This window comes from Fundulus heteroclitus, chromosome 14, assembly GCF_011125445.2.
Source record: "Fundulus heteroclitus isolate FHET01 chromosome 14, MU-UCD_Fhet_4.1, whole genome shotgun sequence".
NCBI lineage: Eukaryota > Metazoa > Chordata > Actinopteri > Cyprinodontiformes > Fundulidae > Fundulus > Fundulus heteroclitus.
In genome coordinates this window covers 31,004,969-31,018,928 of record NC_046374.1, presented here as the reverse complement: position 1 = coordinate 31,018,928, position 13,960 = coordinate 31,004,969, and the positions used below count along the sequence as shown (strand labels likewise).

The 13,960-nt window shown below is 42.1% G+C and overlaps 1 protein-coding gene across 1 annotated transcript; it reads right to left on the bottom strand.

Annotated features, from left to right (window-relative positions):
- Positions 1–303: 303 nt before the first annotated feature.
- LOC118565951 lies at positions 304–2,164 on the bottom strand. Its single transcript, XM_036147056.1, has 4 exons — positions 2,063–2,164; positions 1,641–1,781; positions 688–826; positions 304–591 (listed from the first exon to the last, which is right to left on the bottom strand). The coding sequence occupies exons 1-4, from the start codon at positions 2,101–2,103 to the stop codon at positions 304–306; spliced, it is 609 nt and encodes a 202-aa protein (XP_036002949.1). The 5' UTR covers positions 2,104–2,164.
- Positions 2,165–13,960: the final 11,796 nt, after the last annotated feature.

Below are 13,960 nucleotides of genomic sequence, written 5' to 3'. Positions count from 1 at the left end.
TGTACCAAAAATATCTTGTGCATCCCTACTGGTTCTGTTTGCATATGTACCAAACAAATATGTTACCTGAACACATGCAACGTTCTGGAGGGGAATGTTAATGTTGCCCTAAAGTTGATAACTTTATTAAAAATATTATTATATTAAAAATACATCAAGTCAAATTTCCAGTCAGTTCTATAGTGGCCATTTTTTTAACTTATTTTCCTTGACTGAAGAGAATTGAAAATGTACAGAAGTGTTATTTTTTAGTAACGTTACATCCTTACTGGTGAGTGAAGAAAGATTGTGGCTGTGAACTGCTCATACTGGGAAACTCTTACCTTGTAAAACAAACTGGAGTGGTATTTTGCTGATTGCCTGATTGGCTGTTTTGGTTTCTTGAAGCCCACTGACATTATATAATGTAATGTCGTGCCGTGGAAAGTCCTCCATTACCAGCTGCACTGCATACGGACCTTCTTTGATGCTGCTGGTTGCGTTGATGCTGCTGGTTGCGTTGATGCTGCTGGTTGCGTTGATGCTGCTGGTTGTGTTGATGCTGCTGGTTTCGTTGATGCTATTGGTTCCGTTGAAGGAAAGAGTACAAGACTGCACAAGAAAAAAACTGATTAGTCTGAGGAAACAGGCTATGCTGTGTGAATATTTGTATGTCCCACATGCAGGTAGAAGCTATGGGCCACTTACTGATGACAGGTCTAGGACAGATGGTGGTGCACAGGGGTTACACTCAGACAGTGAATCGGAACCAAATCTGCATTTAACGTTGTCTCCATCTGGGTCAAACGCCAACAGGTTGAAGTCTCTCTGACAGTTTGAAGGAACTCTGAAAGAGAAAGGTTATGTGTCAATCCAGCTTTCGCCACTGAGCTTCGACCTCCTTCTCCTCATCATCTTTCTTTTCTCTGAGCGTCTGGTTTTCCCAGAGTTCTACGGGTTCTGCCACATTACTCTGAGGTAAAACCCTTATTCCTGAGTTTGTTTCTTTCATTCTATCATTTGCTTTTGGTCTGATCCTTACGGACATCCGTAACCATCTTTTCCCTCCTCAAACCATAAGCAAGTTGTTTTTTTCAGCTTCCCTTGTCTTCATCTGTCAAAGTCCGGCTACAGAAGCCTAGACAAGATCAAAAGAATAGCGTATTCCACATTTCCATCCAGTCACTGTCCTATTGTTGTACATATCTGTAAAAACTCTATTTATGGTAATATCCACCTGTATATCATATTCAGTACATATTCAGCTGTACATTTAGTTCACAATACTAGTTATCTATATATTATATTCATAGGACAAATCTATCCATAAAATTATGTTTACAATTGTATTCATCTCGATATTTATTCAGTACATATCCATGTCCTGTACTTATGGAACCATTGTTTATCCTGCACTTGCTGCTATTGCACTTCTGGATAGACCTAAACTGCATTTTGTGGCCTTGAACCTGTGTAATGACAATAAAGTTTAATCTAATCTGAATCTAATCTAACTAGTTAGTTAGTTAGTTATTGTTAGTAACTTGACTCACAGGTTCCTCAAGGTGATCATCAAGGAGGATTTTGTTGAAATGAAAGGTAAACAACTGTTATCCCTAGTTAGGCTTCATTCACAGAATATGCAGAGGGAAGATGCCTACCTCACTAATGGCAGGATGGTGCTCTGAGGGGAATTGTTTGCTCTCCCGGTGTCAGATCGTTTCCTCAGTTCAACGTCAGTCAAAGCTTGCCAAGAGACAACGCCATTTTGGATGTTGTCTATCCAGTTACCACCCGCCAACCTTTAGTGGAAAGAGAAGTCCAAAACTCTTTATTCTGTAATCAAATGGGGGTGATCAAGCTTCTGGTCGTCAAAATGATCACTGAGTTTGATGTTGAATATTGCTCTCCTGAGCTTTTCCCTTTTTCCCTGAAAAATAATACTAAGTAGGATTTGCATATTCCAGAAAAGTTTTAATAAGATTGGATTTTTACATTGAAAAAAAAAGGCAGATAGACAAAAGCAAAACATATAGATAATTATCAAAAACAACTGCAATAGGCATTTTCAAAGCTCCCTTACCTAAACTGGATGTCAAAGAATGGAAAAATAACCGGAGTCATTAATCCCTCTCGCTGACACCACTCTCCACTGGGCTCCAGGTCAATCTCTTCTAGTGTGACATCCGAACTCCCACAGTAACCCCTGCAATACCATGTGTCAGAGTGGGAGCAGGATCGGAAGTTTAGCTTGTAACGTATAAACACCTGCGGGGTTAAAGGCGAAAAGGTTTAACAAAAAACAATCCCATGTCTAGATGCTTCTCAACCGTGTATATACGTACCGTCACGGATCCATCTGCATGGGTTTGTTTTGGGTAGTAGGTCATCACTGTGCCCAAAAAGTGAGTAGCTTGTGTGCTGCTGAGCAGCAGCAGCAGAAGCACAGACAGCAGCATAGTGGATGTCTGAGCCCGTCTGCAAAAACAATGGATTAGATGAACAAGTCTCAGTTAAAAGACACCTTTCCTTCTGCCCCGCCTTCTTAAATCAAGTTCCAGGACACAGGCGCACACTGAACAGTCTGGAATGACAAGACATTAATTGTTTTGAAATTAAAAGGGCATTGCAGTATCAGTTGGCATTATTGGCATTGTTTGGTCTCTGTACAGGTTTTGGACCAGGCAGTAATCCAGTAATTAGAACTGATGTAGTGAAGCAATGGGGAACGGTCCTCTACAGATCAGCAGACAGGTAGTGTGTCCACAGGTAGTTGAGCCGCTGGTGGTCTTTTCTAATGCAGACAGTTTGAGTTTCTCATTTGAGCTCTGCTGTGACGTGGATTCCTGGAAATTACAGACTGAGACTACCTCGATAAGTTTTCATACCAGTGTTAGCTTGAAGCAGAAGGAATTGTTTCAATAACAATGATAATATTTCCAATGTGCCAAAATTAGTTGTGCGTGTTCACACATTCATTGCATACGTTCACTGAAAACATAAATTAACATTTGTGTTTGTCTACTTAACTGTTAGCAGTGCTCCTGCAGTTGCTAAACTATTTTGGAAGGACACAGAGAGGAGTCGGGTTAAATAGGAACTGGATTGTACCAGTGACTGCACTCCTTTGAAGATTACTCCCACTTTATATGTTAACCCAGAATGTATAAAAGCTTAGTGTGTTCTTTTTCTTGTTGCTCTGTTTTCCTGACTGCGTTGGGGGGCAGACACATTCAAACGCTCATGCCTTTGAATTAAAAAACCTTAAATAACAACCGATGCATTATTTGTTTTCATGAGTGGTGTGCTCACTTAATTGATAATTATTAATATCCATTACAAAGGCTCAACAGTTTCAGACACACTGGTGCTTTATGGGATTGTATTAATTATTCACCGCTGTTTGGATCATGAGAAGAACACCTGGTTTAAAAAAAACAAAATTGAATAATTTTACCTTGACAAATCTTTTTCTTCATTAATGAATTATGTGAATTTTATCACTTTAGCCTTTCATTTACATCATGTCACTCAGCATAAAAAAGTGGTGACTATACTGGAAAGAAATTAGGAGAGACTTGCAGAGATGTCCAAATCCTTTTAATGTTGCACTGAGGGTGAGAACCCCCGTCTTTTGCCTGAGCTTCAAGCCTTGATGGTCACTGATTTTATAACTTAATTCTTTCAGAGTATCGCTAAATCCTTGCTTAAAATACTAATCAAATAAATGAGATCCACTAAAACATTATACTATTTTATTCCCAACAAGCAGGTTAACATACTGTAAATAAAAAGAAAACAGGTTTGAAAGATGAAATCAGAGGTTTTTGTTACATGTTTCCATCCTTTTATAAAAAGCTAAGAATAACTGATTTTGGAGAGAAAATCTCAGGTTTTAGGGGGATGTTTTCCAACAATGATTAGGTTTTAAAACTTTAAGGGCTTTTTATGTACTACTAAGTAAGTTTGGGGTTTTTCCGAAAAATGGACAGATGCAACATTTAAGATGTAAAACGCGTTTGAAGTTCAGTTCAGGCGATAATTTTACATTTTAATTTACCTGCTTATTGACTGTGCAATTCTCAGTCCTCCTTTCAAAGCCGTCGATGCTCAGTGATGCCTGTAGTGTGAATTCACATTAATGTGGGAAAGAGAGGCTGCCTTACTGTAGTTTGACTAATCTCAACAGGATTGGAGTAGAAATGATGGTGTTCTCTGAGGGTTTCTCCTAACGTCTCTCCACTGTTATGCCATTTCATGATGGACAGACCACATTTCCCATGATGCAATATGGTCAAAATGGCTACCAACTCCCATTATGCAACACAGTCAAAATGGCCACCAGCCTTAGCAAAGAGATAATGTTGCTATGAGACCATATAAAAAGAGCCCGCAAGCTCCATTCTATCTTAACCGCTGGCATTACGCCAAATTGAGGAGACATACAGCTGTTTCATCCCGTTGGGAGATTCCCCCACGTGGCAAGTGCTCGAGTTCTCGCTGGACCGAGAACTTCCGAACTTCCGAAGCAAACTCATCCCTGCTTTCCCTATGGAGGAGGTCGACTTTAAGAAGTGCTTTGAATCCACTTCGATCAGAGACTGAGAGCCGCTTATCTCCCAGTGATCGTCGGAACCTCGCTTTTGTTTAGCCGAACAATGCTTCTAAAAAAGCCCGGAGACTGTGTGGTCCCCCCCCCCTCTTTCTGCCCTTCACCGACGTGCCGACACCGCAGCTGCAGGATGCCGGGAGAGACGGGACAATCCCAAGGAGACAACACAAGTAACGGGATTTCCCCCTTTTATTTCTCTTTTTCACCCATAAAGTGACATTTTGTGCCTGGGCAGAAACTATTAGGAATTAGTTTAATGCTTAATTACTCCGAGACGGAGTTTGTTTTAACTGCTGGATATTTCTGATGTATGTGCATGCATTTTGTAAGGGATTTTGGCTGTGTTTGGTTTGTGGTTTTTATAAGCTGATCCCGCCGAGGGTCAATCTTCACTTTTCCCCTTTTCATCCTTATCTTCAGTTCAATCTCTTGTCTGTAACTTTCCAGTTTTGTGCACTTTCTTTGAATTCTTTGCTCAGGAGGAGGAGAGACCACCTCCCGGTCAAAGCCCACCCACACTAGCGGGTGCGCTAAATACATCATTAAGACCACCCCCTCTCGCATCACGCATCATGCAAAATTGTAGCTTATGTGTCGTCATAGCTGCCATTATGGGAAAGTGCAGCATAGCTAAGCTGTTAGCTAGCTTGTTGTGAAACACAGAAGCATCCATCCAGTTTCTCAAAGCTATTTGTGTCTTTCAATGCTGCTATGTCAAGTGCCAACGTCTTGAATGTGATGTTTAAACAACTTTGAGTTGAACTAAGAATTTCTACCTCTCATTTTAATCCATTTTTGACTTGTTTATTTTCATTTATTTTTGTTTTGCATGTTTATTTCAGTAGTGAGTAGAGTTTCCTAGGTTATTGAATTAGAATAATTACTGTAACAGGGAATTGTTTTGGTTTAATAAATAATAATGTGTGGAATAGTAATTGCCTGTGTTTATTTTGATCCAGAGTTGCATGGCCTTTCAGAATACAGAATTACCTCTTTTTGAGTTAACAACAGAAATCAACTGAGACATTTTCATTGGTATGTGGTAAAGGAGCAAGGATTAAACTCTAATTGCAGTTATAATTTGAGTAATCAACGCTTGCTGGATAAATCTCATCGATCAGAAACCGATCAGGCCTCCTGTTCCAGCATAAATGAGTTCATAACAGCTAATTAATAAATGCATTATTGGTATTAATCATTACAAGTGTTGAAGCTGTCTTGCTTCTCCGGGTTCGTTGATTCATTGTGCAGGACTTAAAACAACACTCAGCCAGGACACAGAATTCAGTTTCGCGAAGGGAGAGCAGGTGCATCCGCTGCATCTGCGGGCCGCGACTCCGACTCTCTCCCCCGTTCAGGCTAATTTTATTAATTACAAAAAAAGGAGGATTTCACAGATTCACACAAAGCAAATGACACACACATCTTATTGGTTGTTACTCCCTCAAGATTATCTTCTTCCATATATGGAGATGTTGTTCTCCCCTGCTGCCTGGGAACTAGCCTTGAGACTCTTTTCTGCTACTTTTGCTCCCACACAGCGCATTTTTACCCTAATCTACTCACATTCTACTAATCTACTCACATTCTACTCCTCGTGACCAACAAGCGCGGCCTTGAAGCATATTAAGGCATATAGAAGCAGATAAAAGCATGTTAAACCTTCATAAAAGTGTATAAAAACGGATCAAAGTTAATACATTCCACAATTTCCCCTTTTGAACTTTTTTTTAAAGTTCACCCATATACTATTGCAGTAGAAAACCCTAAATTTACTGGTTTGTTATGACACATTTGGTAAATACTTGATTGTATTGTAACGACAAGAAGTAGTAAAAGAAAAACACATATTTTCCCAAAAAGCAATAATACTTCTAGTTAAATCTTATACATGCATCAGCTCAAACCCAGTGTCCTCGTTCTCATCCTCAGGTGCTGTGACTAACAAAGGCATCATGACTCTGGGGTCCTGTCTCTCAGTGGTGGAGGATATGAGACGGACTGTCAATGAGCGAATGCATGGAATGCAACAACAACCACATGTAATCAATATTGCTACAAATACTGCAGGAGAGATAAAAAGAGACATAATCAGACTTTTCCACTTGCCCAACACACTGGTCATCCACTCCTCGGACGGATTAGAGATTCCTGAGTGCTCGTGCATGGTTTCTGAGAGCGTGCACAATCCTTCTAATGCTTTTATTACTGATCCATCAAGCGCTGTGTTGTTGGGGATAAATGTACAACACATGTCTCCAAACATAGCACAAATACCCCCTTTTTCAGCTAGTAACATATGGGAAAAATGGCCGCTATCAAGGGTATGTTTGTTAGGAGGCTATGGTCAACACAATGATAGTACAATCCAGATGTAGCCATTTGAATAATTCTTAAACTGCTCTATGCTTACATCACGTATATTTACATTTTGGTGCAAAATTAATTTCTTTTAGCGGTGTCCCCTATTTCATCTCATGAATGTTGTATTTTGCGAAGCTTATTGTATCTTAAAGGTGCCTCTTTGAATCTTATTAAAACCCTTTGTGGGTTTATTAAACTGCAAAACATATCTATATATGTATTAGATGAGTTAAGTAGAAAGTAAAATCCCTCATATAAGGAGCCTAATCCCAAATGTTTTCAGACCAAAAACTCTTGTCCAAGTGTGTTTGACCCTCTTATAGCTCACTAATAACAGCTCTGACATAAAACAATTAACATCCTAGGGGTTTAATAATAATCTTGATTGTTTTTAATCTGAAAGTTTTCTCCTAATTGCATCTGCCAATGTGTGTGTTTCTAATTTGTGTTTTGTTTTTTAGTTGTGTACAGGAAAATTCGAAGTGAAATGCAGAAGGGGTGTCTGCCAACTCATCTTTTTTTTAATTATCTGCTCCACTGTCCATAATTATTTTTACTACCGCACTTTATGATATCACATAGGTTGACCTAGAAGGTGGTGGTCGCCCCCAGAGTGTAATTTAATTCCACTTCGCCATATTGTTTTAAGCACTAGTCATTGGATGCTGCTGTAATAGCGCGTTTTGTGGTCTTTTTAGGTGGATCAGCTGGACATGTTTGGAATGGAAGGTCGCAAAAATACCACAATATGCTTGTAATAACGACAACAGATAATAATAAACCTCCTGCAACCCAACCCTTAGGGGGTTTGGTCACAATTCTTCCTACCCACATCTTACTTTGTTGCAAATGTTTAAATGATTAATGAGTAAAGTTAAAATAAAAATTAACAAAAATTAAAATGAATATTAAAAGATTTTTTTTTTTAAATGTCCATGGTATCTTTACCTGGTGTCTTCTGGAGTAGAGGAGAAGCTCACCACTCATGGTGTGAGGGAAACTCTCAACCTCTGCCTCTTCTCTTTTATGCTTCTTTCTTCTTTCCTGGAGCAGAAGAGCAACTCACTGCCCTGTGGTCCGAAAGTGACCACTCTTCCGCCTCTTCTGTCCCCCTGAAGCAGGAGAGCAACTTACTGCTTGAAGGTCAGGAAAATGACCTTTCTTCCGCCTCTTCCTCTTGTGTTGTTGTTTCCTCGCTCCTCTTCAGGCTTCAGGGGTAGACTACCCTTGAGCCTAGTAACCACTCTGCGGGGTTACTAGGACCCTTGTTGGGTAGAGGGTTCAGAAACTGACGTCATTTCCTCTGTGGAAGTGTTGTCTTTCAGATCCTGGTTAACCTGCATTCGGGACCTCTGAGGCTCCTCCGCTGCTGCACACTGGCTCCAGTGGTACCAGGTGTTGCCTTTTCCTTTGAGCCTGACTGCGTGCGAAGTGCGTTCCACCACTTGGTACAGGCCGGTCCACCTTGATTCTGACCACTTTCTTTTGATGCCTTTCAGGAGTTCCCACTCTGGATCTGCACTGGTCTCGGTGTTTCCTTTGGCACCCTGTGGTGGGACCTGTTTGGTGAAAGCTGAAACAATACTGTGGAGAGTACTGTAATAACCACGATGGGACATTGATGTTTCATTCATTGGTTGACATGGTAACCTGGTGTGTGGACCTGGAAAAGGTCTTCCTGTGTGTAACTCATGTGGTGTCAGTCCCCAGCTCTGAATTACAGAACTTCTGACTGACATCAGTGGTAATGGTAAAGCATCAACCCAATCCATTTTTGTCTGTGCACAGATTCTTGCCAATTTGGTTTTGAGTGTTCGATTCATCCTTTCAACTTTACCTTGGGACTGATGATGATAAATTGTCCCAAAAGAGTGTTTCAACCCCAAAACACATTCCACCTCCTGTAGTTCTTGGTTTTTAAAACGTCTGCCATTGTCTGATTTTATTTTCATAGGAGAACCATGTCTTGGAATGTAATGATTGATTAAACCTTTTACCACAGTTTTGCTGTCTTCTTTTCTGGTTGGCCATGCTTCTGGTGATCCAGTGAATGCATCCACACAAACCAACAAACAAGTACTTAAAAACCTCTGAAAGGGATCTCCATGTCTGTAGAATCAAGAATTATTTAATTCTGGTTGCACCTTTTCCATCCTAGACACCAGTTACTCACACTAATAGAATCAGACTTATTTGCATTACGTTGCCAACAGTTTTTCTATTTTCATAACACTATCTTCACTCCCCCTTTAAAAAAAACTAATTTTGTTCCAGAAACATCAACAGAGAATAGTAAGAAGTCGTCAAAGACTCAATTCAACTGCAAAGGCTACTCTTTGGTGAAGTAGGAAAAAACACTTCCTCGTATCCTGAATCCAAATAAAAATATTATTCAAGTTTATCATACCTGATATTTTCACAAGGTCCCTCAAAGGTTGCGTGAGATCAACATACCCACAATGTAGTTGTGACAGCAGCCATTTAGTCACAAAACAATAACGTGTCATTCACGCACTGTAGTTTGGGTTTGTTTTGCTGGAGGACACATTGGTTGTTCCTCCGTGGACCTTCTGCTCATAATTGTGATGGCAAGTACAACTTCTGGTGCTTAATGATGATCAGTACGTTTCCGGCATTGGTAACATATCAAACTCCGGTTTAAAATAAACTTATCAGTTACATCACAGACAATTTAATAGGTATTAGTATATTTTCAAAACAGCATACCTGCACACTGGTAGGAGCCCAATCAGTTGCCTGAAGGGGACGTTTAACCATGCCCCTAATTATTTTACCTGGTGCTCAACATGGAGGGAAAGAGAAATATGTGAAATCGTTTCATCCGACATCATATATCGTTATAAATTGTTCACCAGTAGCAGCTGTTAAACAGGCAGGTGCCACATACCACATACATATTCCTAGAAATGACTGTCTGTGTTTTACCTTAAAGAATCTTGATACCAGTCTGTGTGGTTCCTGTCGTAGAACAGAGTGACATGTGGCGGGTCAGGTGTGAAGAAGAGCAGGAACCCAGACGTTGCATCTTCCATAGCTGGAGAGAACACAAGTTGTAGCAGGCTCTTGTGGAGGTGAGGTCATGTTAGGATTTAATTGCTCCATACAAGGCTGACCTGCTGGCGGGGTGCAACAGCCCAAAGTTGTCCAATGTCCAGGACAATCACAATCGTATGTCGATGGGTGCTATGTCCACTATATCAGCTCCAAACACTCATCTATCACGCCCTGGTTCGACGCCACACTGACCACCAAACTGTCATCTGCTTCCACGTTCAGGAACAACAGACCTGTAAATATATAAAGAATAGAGAAAAGGAGGCAATAGGCAAGCCTCCTCCTTGGAGTTAATTAAACTGAGGTGACACCTTCGGGGTTGAAGATCCAACTGTTGATACCATAAATTGTTCACTTTTTATTTTCATCACTTTCTGTTTTGTTCCCGGTAATTACAATTTAAATAACGGATCTTGTAATACCTTTTTTTTCTTTATTTTCTCTTCCTCTCCCCATCCTGAGCCACACTGGAAAATGATGAACCAAATGTTTTGTCCCACGAGCATAATCACAATCAGGCCTATAACGGTTAAGTTTCATCAGCTGTAATACTGAAGAGGACACACCTTTCAAGACTATTTCTCTAAATAATTTACCGCTGTTGTGGGTCCCAGTCAAATTTAGGAACCACTGCTGGGGTGTTAAGGGAAAATGCTGTGTAACTGCATCTTCAAAGTAAGAAATTACTAAAGACAATAAAGTTTCATCTAGCATGTGGAACGTTCAAGCATCATTTTCAATATCATTTTGCAGCAGAAGAGGGCCGTATAGCTGTACTAATAAGGAACATATTTCTCTGCTCCTAAATTATTTTGTAACAAGAGCATCTGCATTTTAGTGGGACTTTAAGAACGTGTCTACACGTGCGCTGGGGGGCCTCGGGGCCTATTGAGCGGGTAGTGGGGCATGGTCATTAACATTTCAGGGCAGATGCTCTTCCCTTTCTTTGGGTTGGCACTCTGCTAGTGGGGGGAGGGGAGGGAGGGGGAGTAGTGACTTACCCAGCCTGAATGTCTACTGTCGAATGTATGGTGAGATGTTTGAATGTTAGTGTTGGGGAGGGGTTAATTCTATAATTAGGGGGGTGGGGGGTGGACGTTTTGGTGGGCTTGTGTCCGGCCCCCTGTCCTGGTCCTGGTCCGTGTGGTCTCCCGGTGCGGGTTTCGCCTGGGGGGTGGGGTTTGGGATGGCTCGTGCGGGCTGGCTGGCCAGGGTCCCCCTATCTTATTAATTTATTTGTTTATTTATTTTTAATTATTTATATATAAAAATATATTATTATTATTATTACTATTACTATTATTATTATTTTTTTTGGGGGGGGGGGGGTTAAAGCCAGTAGGCTTGGTGGGTGGGCTGGGGGAGGTGGAGGTGTTGGTCCTGGTGGGTGGTTGGCTGGTGTGCCCTGCGGCCTCTCCCCAGCCCCCGGGCTACGGTGGTGCCGCTGGAGGGGCCCCTTTCTCCGGGTGGGGCTTTCGGGGAGCAGGGGTGCCTTTTGGAGTCAGTAGGGGAGCTGGCTCCCTGGGTTGGCTCCCCAGTCATTTGCTCCCCATCCCCGGACTCCTCCCTCTGCCTGCTCCATCACGCCGCCACACATGTAGGTCCTTGAGGTGGGAGAGTTACTGGAGGTTGCCACTCTCTGGTGACGTCCCTCTCCCCAATTTTATCATGCATTTTAGACACTCTCACTTCAAACATTTTCATAACGCACATTCATGTAGGCCAAGATATGGGGGGGGGAGATGCCTGGGGGGGGGGGGGGGGGCGGGGTCTTATGTTGTGTGAGCCTCTCTTCGGACGGCTCCATTCACCCCCTCTCGCATTTAGACATTGAGGGTTCTGGGTAGTTGCTTGGAGGGGGGGCGCTGGCACCAGCTTCCTTCCGGAGGAGGGTGGGCTGTGCCGTGCACCCCCTTCGGCGCTCCCAGTTTTTAAACACACCTGAGTTCAACATGCAACAACACAACATCTGAGCGGGCGTAGGGAGGATCGGGGTCTTCTGCACACCCCCGTTCTCCGATGGCGGCAAGGAGTCTGGGGCCTGGAGGAGGTGCGGGCCACTGTGTCCGGGGTCTTGGCGGGGAGCTGCAACGGGTAGTCAGCGGATTGCCAGGTCTGGGGCTGACGCCTCCGCTCCCCCCAGGAGGGGCGGGGGGCAGGGGTGGCTAGGGTAAGGTGGGGGAGGAAGGGGGTTTATTAGGTATTTAGGGGGTGAGGGGGGTTCTGGCTGGGTGGCTCGTACGGGTCATGTTGGCCCGCCGTCTTTGGGGGGCCCGGTCCGGGGTGCGTCTGGTCTGGGGGCGGGGGTCGGGCACAAGCAGTCGTATAGTCGATTTGGGGTGACCCCCCCTCTGGTCAGTGTTGGATGCGAGTGTTATGTGGGAATGTGTGTACAGCGTCTTTTTTTTTTTTTAAATCTGTGTGTGGTAAGTGGGGCACAAGGGAGGGATGGTGGTGTTTTTTTTCCCCCCAGGTATGGGTATGGTCCACTCCCTCTCCCAAGAACATCTCAAGTCTCCGCTAGGTGCGGAGCCCATCCCCCCACGTCCTGCCCTCTTCCGCTGCGCTGGCGGGCGCCTTGGCCCTCTGGCGCATTGACGGTCCTCGGGTTTGGGGCGGGTTCCCGGGTGGGCGCCGGCCCATTCTCGGGGGCGGCTTCGCGGGGCCTGGTCCCCGGGGGGCGGCCGGGGCCCCTGCTGCGGGGGCGGGTTTTCTTTCACTTTCTTTTTTAAGGTATCACATTACACATGTCAGCTTAAATAATAATACATTTAGCAATGGTATCAAGGTGTTACTCGATTGTATCTGTTGCTTTATGTCCGTTGGTTGTGCTGTTCTTTTTGCGTCTCTTTCCAGGTGATGGAGCAGACAGAGGACGTTTTATCATTCTCTTCCTTTTATCTCTTCTTTCTTTTACCTCTTCTCTTTCTTTTTTTTTTCTCATCTTGTTCTTCCTTTACTCTCCCACTTTCCCATTGTAGTGTCCATATAATTTGAAATTCTTCCTGCAGGAATAACAATAAAGCTATTTACATGCACAAATCAAGCGGAGCATTATGGCGAAAGCTGTTTGCTCTACTTGTGAAAGCAAAATCTGTCGAGCTCTATTTGGCATTAAGACATCAATTCTTATTGCCACATTGCTAGACAGGACACTGGGGGAAAAAAAAGAACGTGTCTACACAAAAGTAATACTTTGAGATCTGTCCTTTAAAATTTTTCCAAATCCATTTTCATTCCTGTGGATTTCTGCCGCTCTGCAAAAGTTTAACTTCTGTAGTAAAACGATTTAAACCAGTAACATTCATCATACATTCTTAAACATCAGCAACTCCATCTGAGGATAACTCCAAAACTGATGTATGACTAGACCTAGGGCTGATAAAATCTAATCAACCGGGTTGTACTCTTACCAAACAACTTTAAGCTCCATTTTAACCTTTAACTTTTATCATTTGGTTCTATTGACTGGTGATTCCTTGAACTACAATTAGCAGAATTTGTTAGTTAACTAATTCCTGCTTTTTTATTTTTTTTATTGTTCTTCAACCAGATATAAGTCTGGTGTATTATCTCTAAACTTGGGCTATCAAACTATTAAAAAATTGTAATCTCAATTAATCTTGTATTTTATCTTTTTTATTTCTGAAAGTGTAAAAACCCATTTGGCCATTTTTATATGCAATTTTGCAATAAATGACACTAGTTAAAATTATGCTTTTCAGAATTGGAATGACAACATCCTGGTACCATAAAATGATCAATTCTAGCCAATAATGGGCTAAATCGCAAATCACAATGCCCTGATGTTTACAGAATGTATAAACAAATGTGTAAGTAAATAAATATTTCATGCTGAAATATTTTTTGACTCTTAAACAAAGATATAAATGGTATTAAGCATTTACATATACATTAATACATTTTTCA